At 52.0% G+C, this 8,253-nt stretch overlaps 1 protein-coding gene across 1 annotated transcript; it reads left to right on the top strand.

The window, feature by feature from the left end:
* Positions 1-12: 12 nt before the first annotated feature.
* RASL11A (RAS like family 11 member A) lies at positions 13-1,871 on the top strand. The gene is made up of 3 exons (XM_019530143.1): positions 13-103; positions 207-286; positions 998-1,871. Exons 1-3 carry the CDS (start codon positions 49-51, stop codon positions 1,448-1,450), a joined length of 588 nt encoding a protein of 195 aa, XP_019385688.1. The 5' UTR covers positions 13-48; the 3' UTR covers positions 1,451-1,871.
* Positions 1,872-8,253: the final 6,382 nt, after the last annotated feature.

Raw genomic sequence — 8,253 nt, 5'->3', positions numbered from 1 at the left:
GCCGGGGGCGAGGGCGGCACTGACGGCGGCGCCTGTTTGTTCGCAGCCATGATCGTGCGGTTCCTCACCAAGCGGTTCATCGGGGACTACGAGCCCAACACAGGTGAGAGCCGAGAGGACCCCCCCCTCCCCCGCCTTGTTTCACCCAGGTTTCCTCGGCGCCAGACGCCCGCAGTTTCTTCTTATTCTGTCTTCTCCTTTTCTAGGGAGCCTGTACTCCAGGCTTGTTCACGTGGAGGGAGATGAAGTTTCCATCCAGATCCAGGACACCCCCGGGTGCCTTCAGGTAGAGGAACCCTTCCGGAGGGGCTCTGGTGGGCATCATCCCCCTGCAGCCAGGAGAGCTGGGCAGGCGCTTGCCTCAGCCCGCTGTTGCTGGGGCCGCGCTGCCTTGTGTCTGGCGCTCTGAGGGCTGCGAGCGGGCACCCTTGGAGGCACAGCAGCAAAGTAGCCCCTGGCTCAAAGGCATTAAATTGCAAAGAAGCTGCAGTGGCCGCTTAGAAAGCAGGGGTCTATGTCTCTTAAAAACCATGTGTCTTCCAAGAAGCACATGTTACACTAGCTCACAATGCCTAGGATGTGCCTGACTGTGTATGGGTTGTGATTGAAACTGTGACCAAAAGCTGGTCCCTTACTTCCAAATTATTTAGGACCTGGGGGAGGGAGCGTGTTTTTGAGATTTCTTGCAGCTCCTTACTCTTCCATTTTGAGGGCTGTCGGCACTTCATTGGCCCCCGAAGTTTGTCACCCTCTCATCTAAAAAGACTAAGTCAAGTGTACAAATACCAGGAAATGCAATGCAGCTGTCTTTCTTGAATCATCATTTTAAAAATGCCAAACAGCGAATAGCTGGGCTTAGTCTCTTAATTCTTCAAGTCAGATTTGGCAAACTTCACCTTATGTCTGATGTCCTGTTTCTCTGAGTTTGTTTTAAAGGTGGCATAATTTCTGTTCCATGTTTCCAGAGTCTAAGTAACATCAGATCATTTCTCTGTAGGTGAAGGAAGACTTTGTGCAGGTACTGGACTCTTTTTCCAGATGTGTGAAGTGGGCAGAGGGCTTCCTCTTGGTTTATTCCATTACAGACTACAGTAGCTATCAGTCAATTCGCCCTCTTTATCAGCACATACGCAAGGTTCATCCGGACTCCAAGATTCCCATCATTATTGTAGGGAACAAGGCAGACCTCCTCCATGCCAGGCAGGTACAGACAAATGATGCAGTACAGCTGGCTAATGAACTGGGCAGTCTATTTTTAGAAATCTCTACAAGTGAAAACTACCAAGGAGTCTGTGATGTGTTTCAGTATCTTTGCAAGGAAGTTAGCAAACTGCACCAAACCAGCAGTAGAGACAAGAGAAGATCGTCCATCATCACTCGACCCAAATCTCCAAACATGCAAGACCTCAAAAGACGTTTCAAACAAGCTTTATCTCCCAAAGTCAAGTAATGCCCAACACTCAGATCATATGCATCTAAATAGACTTTATTTTTATAAACTGAGAGCTTATAAAAAAGTCTTTATTTTTGTACTGCTGTCATTGTATGTAGATTTGTGTGGGAATACACACTTTTTCTGTGTCTCTTCTTTTGTTTAAAAAACAATAAATTAAATCAAATACTGCAACTACCTGGACATTAGTAGTGGTTTGAGAAGGGGATTTAGGCCAGATGCCCTGGTTGTCTTTCTGTTTTGGGCAGTGACTTGCTATTCAACTGTGGTCAAGTTACTTTGTCTTTGTGCCTCCGTTACCCCATCTGTAAAATGGGGATAATAAATGTACTATATTCCTACCTTTTGTAAAATACTAGGTGATCTTTTGATCAAAGCTTTATATAAGCGGAACATGTTATTAAAAGAGAAATGATAACTGGTTGTAAAAGTCCTCTTTTAACAAGAAATGAAATCGGTCTCCGTTCCTCAGCATACTTGGTGATAATGGAGAGAGTACAGGAGTTTTGACTGTATCCACTGATGCCTGTAAGCAAAGGCAAGGCAAGAGACTTACATGGAACAACTCTTGGTAGTCTAAACCAGTAGTCTTCAACTGCTGGCGTGGAGATGACACAGCACCACACAAAGCTCTCTACTAGTCTAGAAATTTGGTGCTGGGGTGTGGTGGCAATTAATGCTATTGCCAAATTTCAGAGTCCTGCAGGCCAGGTAATGTGGCCCTGCGCACGGGTACAGCTGTAGGCATGATCTGGCATGAGGTCTAACCTGACATGCAGTGCTGGGGCCCATTCAAGTGTGTGGGGCTACGGCCATGTGCTGGATCAGGCGCACAGACTAGATCTGGCCTGTAGACTGACCCCCCCACACCACTCAGGTCACAGGGCTGAAAGGCTGGGCACCGCTGCTCTAAACTGTATGCTATTCTGAAGTGGTTTTAATAGTTGCTCAATAGAGGCCCTATGACATAAATTCATTGCTAATTGGCCTGAGAAATTAATGACCCTATCTCTGAAGTAAACATGACATTTTTGTTGAGCTGCAGGGGCTTATTTTGTTTACAAATTATTTATTAACAAATCCAATTTATCAAATAACCAATTGAACATTTCAAGATGCACCCGATCCCTTATAATTCTAGTATTATGAAAGCCTTAGTCTGTCTGTCGCTCCCTAATGCTTTATTCTCACTCTGATTGGTTGTCTTGGCAGCCAATCACAATGCTTACTGAAATAACCAGAGTGCTCTGCACGGACAAGCACAGCCATGATAGAGGGGACTGAGGGACCGGAGCAGTCCCCCTTCCCCCCCTGCTGCGGCCCTGGTCCTTGGACGCAGCAGGGATGGCACCGCCATGACAGTGGGGACTGGGTGGTCAGAGCTGGGGAGGCGAGGCCAGCAATGCTGGCCTCACCCCCAGCCCCTCAGTCCCCACTGTCATGGTGGCACCATTTCTACTGTCCCCCTTTGCCTCCAAGGACTAGGGCCACAGTGGTGTGGGGCACGAGCCCAGCCTTGCTACCCTGCTCTGCCCCCTCAGTCCCTGCTCTCATGGCAGAGCTGGCCTTGCCCCCATCCCTGGCCCTGCTCCTTGGAAGCAGAGAGGGACAGTGGCGTTGGGGAAACAGGCCCAGACCTAATGTGGCAGAGGAGGAGGAGGGAGTGGGGGGGGGGGAACGGGGCCAGACAAGAAGCAGGGACAGGGCTGGACACGGGGTTCCATCCCCCCTACCCGATGACGGGAACTGAGGGGCTGGAGCAGGTGGGGGAAGGGGGGGGCACAGGGCCAGAGGCAAAGTGGCAGCACTGCGGGGCATTGGGTGGTGCTGCTCCATCCCCACCGACCCCCCCAGTCATTATTGACAAGCAATTGGCTAGTATACATAATACTGTTTATCGTCCATCAGCAGTGTTCCCTTAAGTCATAGGTGCCGAGTATATGGGGGCCCAAGGTCCTTGGCCCCCCCTTGGGAAAAGGGTAGGGTAACCACCTGTCCCTCATTGGGCAGATCAATCCTGAAATGGGAACATCAAATCCTGGGCATAGGCTGCGTGACTCTGGGGCAGCATTTGTCTTGGAATCACAGTATCGTGCAGGAATCTGGGTTTTCCATTCACTGTGTAAGAAATGTGGTAAACAGTAGGTTTCCCATTGCAGGCTGGCATAGTTCTGGCCTACCAGGGGCTCCAGGAACCAGGACACAGGGGTCAGGGGGTGCCACGTGCATATGTGCGTGTGCACACATGCATGTGGCCAGTAATACAGCCCCAGGCAGAGGTGGAGAGTAGCTCCCCCAGCTGCCTGCAGGTAAGTCTATGGGAGGAGGGGGCATAGATTGAGGTCTGCATGGTGAGGTAGTGAGGCAGGGGCTGAGCCTGGGGGTGCTGCCCAGCCAGGGAAGTACATGGGGCTTAGAGCGGGGAGTGGGACACAGCCACGGGTGGCTTTTCCAGAGGGCAGGGGGGAGGGGGGGACACAGCTCCCTGGTGCTCCTCCCATTCCTGGGGAGGGGAGCACTGGGGGGGAACATGCCCCCCCGATTTGTGTGCGGGGCAGGGGAGGATGCAGGCTGCCTGCTTCAGCCTCAAGGCTTCCTGCTCTGCTGCCCTCCCTACAGGAGCCCTATGCTGGCCATGCCTACATGGCAAGGCACCCCCTGCCTAACTCCACTGCTGCTAGGTGGGAAGGGGGTGCCTTGCCATGGCGGCATTGCCAGCAAGGTCAGCCGCACCTCTCCCCTTCCTGGCAAAATAAAAGTTGTTGCTTATGACCCAAGTCAATGTCCACAGAGGATCCTTGTGTTTTCTTTTCCATTTAGTCTCTAGTAGTTCCTTTGTGGTTTGCTGAATGTTAAGTGTTTGTGTTTCTTCTTCTCTTTCTGTAACCTTATTAATAATTTACCCCCCTTTTTTTATAAATGACAGTTTTGTTCTCTCTGCGGAGAGAGAACTTGGACGTGCAGTCATTTATAAGAGTCTTATCTGGTAAAACTATGTCCAGAGACTTCTACAGAACTGCCTATCTTCCCCTTGCTGTTATTAATTACTGATCTTTTGCCTTCCAGGCCTAGCTTTCCCTTCTGCAGCAATGGTATCCTAATCTTTTGCCTATGAAGCTAGTTCTACAGTATTTGACTTCTCACATTTTCAGCAGAATGGCGCATCTATCACCTTTTGATTTCTTCATGGGCATCTTATTGACATCAGTGGGAATCTTTGTGTAGAGTGAAGGCAGCAGGAAGCCTTGCAACTTTATGGCAGTATCAAGTAAAAGATATTCAATGAGAAACCACCATTTGAAAATCACAAAAACAAGTAGTTTTACTCAGGGCTAAGTTCTGCAGATAAGCAGCCCATGTAAGTCTGTTGATCCTTCAGCAGGGCTGCCCAGGTAAATGAATCCAGTCAGACTGTTCTTAATGGTCCTTTCCTCTTTCCTTCAAAAACACTGGAAAAGCTTCCACTCAGTTAAGAAAAAGAATCAAGACCTAGCCCCCCCCCCACCATGAAAGCAACCTCTGGCACTGGCTACTGAGGTCAAATACCTCTGGTTAATTAACACCAGTGAAGAGGCACTACGAAAAACTTGCTAAAACTAAAGTGAGATACATGTGAAAATTCCCTCATCACAGGAAGTCCACACTGAGGTACAGAATAGTTTGTCTATGGTAGGGGTTTTCAACCTTTTTTAATAAGTGTACCCCTTCTGTCTCAAAGTTTCATCTCATGTCCCCTTTTATATTTTTTCTTGTTTTTAAGTGGGGAGGGCAGATGAAGACCCCGTGGTGAGGGAGGGTGTGGAGCTGGGGCTGGGGCTGGGGCAGGGCAGGCACTGTACTGCTGGGGTGGGACATGGAAATGGAGCCATGAGCAGCTTGTCCGGGGGGCGTGGGGAGGGAGGGGCAGCTCCCACCACTGCGCGAACCCCGGAAAGGCATGGGGGATGTGTGTCCCTGGATCTGTGTGCAGGGCAGGGTGGGCTGGGGCAGTGCTGGGGTGTTCCTAGCAGAGGGATTGGGCTATGCTGTGCTCGGGGTGGGCAGTGGCAGAGCTGGGAGGGAGTTTGAGGGGAGCTACAGCAAATTCGGGAGTGACTGTAGCCCCTCCCATAGGCCCCCACGGTGAGGGAGGGCGTGGGGCTAGGTCTGGGGCAAGTGCTGCACAGCCAGGGCAGAGCACTGGAGGGAGCCTTGGGGGCGTGGGGGCAGCTTCCACTGCTATATGCACCCTTGGGAGGGTATATGGGGTAAGTGCCCCTGGATCTGCACGTGGGGCAGGGTGGGGCTGCTGCTGTGGGCTGGGGCAGCGCCGGGCTCTTCCCAGCAGGGGTCTGAGCCAGGCTGCACTGCGGGCAGGGGTCGGTGGCGCTGGGATGGGTTTGGGCTAGTGGGGGCTGCAGCCATTCCAAAATTCACCATAGCCCCCAAACCCCTCCCAGCACAGCCTGGCCCAACACCCCCGTGGGGAAGAGTCCAGCACTGTCCCAGCCCCAGCCCGCAGCAGCAGCCCACCCTGCCCTGCCTGTAGATCTGAGGCCACTCGCCCTCCTAAGGTGTGTGCAGAGGTGGGAGCCACCCATGCCCCCTGGACAAGCTGCTCACAACTCCATCCTATGCTCCAAACTGGCTGTGCAGTGCCTGCCCCTGCCCCTGCCCCAGCCTGAGCCCCACTCCCCCCCTCACCACAGGGGCTTACAGGAGGGGGGCTATGGGAGGGGTTGCAGCCACTCCAGAATTTGCCATTGCCCCCCGCCCCCAACAACCTCCCTTCCAACGCTGCCACTGCCTGCTCTGAGTGCAGCATGGCCCACCCCACACTGGGAACAGCCCAGTGCAGCCCCAGCTCCAGCCCACAATAGCAGCCCACCCTGCCCCACATGCATATCTGGGGGCACGTGCCCACCATACCCTCCTAAGGGTGCACATAGTGGCGGTGCTGGGAGGGGGTGCCGAACAGGGTTGCAAGCCTTGCACATGGTGGCTGCCAACACCCATATCCACGACCTCCCACCACTGCACCCTGTGCCACTTCTCCCTGGCTGGTTGCATGTGCAGCTCTGCAGGCTGTTGACGGGCCTTGCACCTTGACAATTGCGTGCTGCCAGTGGTGGGCACAGAATGCACTTTCTTCCCCCATGCTGCCATTCAAAATATTACAGCTCTGTGGGAATGGGGTGGCTGCAGCTCCTCCTCGCCATCAGCTTTTGGCTGAGGGTGGCAGCCCGATGGCCAGTCAAGAGAGTGAGTGGGTGTGGAGGGCAGGGAGGCACTGCAATGTGCCATATGTGGCCAGTGGCACCTGGTGCTCCCTCCCAACTCCCCCAGCTAAGTGGCAACATGTGGGATCATGCCAGGGTAGACACCACCGCTGCGCCCTAAGGCATGCTTCTCCCTGCCCACCTGCCCATGCATGCCCCCTACAACCTTTCTAAGTACCCCTAGGGGTACACATACCCCCAGGTGACAACCCTTGGTCTATGGTATGTATGAATTATTTTAATGTGGTAAAAGTCAGAAACTGACAATATATTTCAAGAGGCAAAGATAATAGTAATGTGAATGCTTTTTAAAGACTTTTGACTTTGTTTATAGAAAATACTATTATTTTGGCAAAATAGAACTGAACAACACTGTTGTATTCTACTTTCTCTGACAAGCAAGATTTCCCCTGACCCCAACACAGAGTTTTGTTAGAAAAATTGCCTAGTTATTCAGCTTTGCATATGTGCATTAAAACACAGTAAAATGGCAGACAATAGATACATGACCCTCCCATGTCTTCTTAGAGTCCTTATGGGCTGGATCCAATAAACATTTAGGGGCTTACAAATTAATTCCTAAGTTTGTACATGTCCTCTGGCATTGGATTTTATTTAGAGCTCTCGGGAGCCACCCTAATTAAAATACCCACAGTGTCTCGTGTATTTGACATCCCACGTTTCAAAATGATGGTGAGGGCATTTTAACTAAAGCATCAGGATGTTCAAGTCACCCATGTAGGCTGGGATCCAGGTGTCTTCCCTGCATCCTCTGGGGATCTGGACTCTGCTCATCCTGCTTCTCCCAGGGTCCTGTCTGATGCACTGGGCAGGGGTTCAATGGTGCAGATGAACAGGATTGGGGAGAGCAGGCAGCCCTGGCAGACCCCTGACTCTATCATGATCTGCGCACTCAAGAACCCATTGACTAGCACCTTGCTGCTCATGTCTGTGTACAGCAGGGGTGTCCAACCTTTTTGAATGTGGGGTCAAATCACAAACTTTTTATCACCCAGTGGGCTGGTGAGCCATATTCCAAGACCTCACAGGAAGTGGTATCACATCAGGAAGTGATGTCATGTGACCTTTGACACCAATGAAGTTACAGGAAGTGACAATGAAATGGGTCTGGAAATGTGCCTAGGGAAGTTGTGGTTTTCAGAAAGTATGTCTATTTGGTATGGCTTAGGACAGGGCCAGGATGTCGGCCACGGTCTACATGGGGTCTGCAAGCAGTTAATATCCTATGACCCCAGCTGACTTCCTGCCCTTTGGGCAGGGGGCTGGACTCGATCTCTCGAGGTCCCTTCCAGCCCTGGTGTCTATGCAATCTATGAAATATATAGGGCATGGGGTTGGGCAGCCACCTCTCCCACTGCTATGCAAGGGGGAAAAGGCCTGCGGGGGGGTGGGGAGGAGCGGTCCACGTCCTGCAACTGTAGCCTCCATGGCTGAGGATGGGGGTCTGCATGCTGCTGGAGCAGCCTGTGCAGTGAGGGGGTCCTAGGGGCCCACCCCCACAGCGTGCAGCCTGTGCAACAC

The sequence above is a fragment of the Crocodylus porosus genome, unplaced genomic scaffold, assembly GCF_001723895.1.
Source record: "Crocodylus porosus isolate Cpor-Errol unplaced genomic scaffold, CroPor_comp1, whole genome shotgun sequence".
NCBI classification, from domain to species: Eukaryota; Metazoa; Chordata; order Crocodylia; family Crocodylidae; genus Crocodylus; species Crocodylus porosus.
The sequence above is the reverse complement of the archived record's forward strand: the minus strand, read 5'-3'. Positions and strand labels throughout refer to the sequence as shown.

Bases quoted from the DNA above. Each gene is read 5' to 3' on its own strand.
- RASL11A (XM_019530143.1), top strand. From the start codon at position 49: ATGATCGTGCGGTTCCTCACCAAGCGGTTCATCGGGGACTACGAGCCC. The intron at 104-206 runs GTGAGAGCCGAG...CTCCTTTTCTAG, and splicing joins GGACTACGAGCCCAACACAG to GGAGCCTGTACTCCAGGCTT. The intron at 287-997 runs GTAGAGGAACCC...ATTTCTCTGTAG, and splicing joins ACACCCCCGGGTGCCTTCAG to GTGAAGGAAGACTTTGTGCA.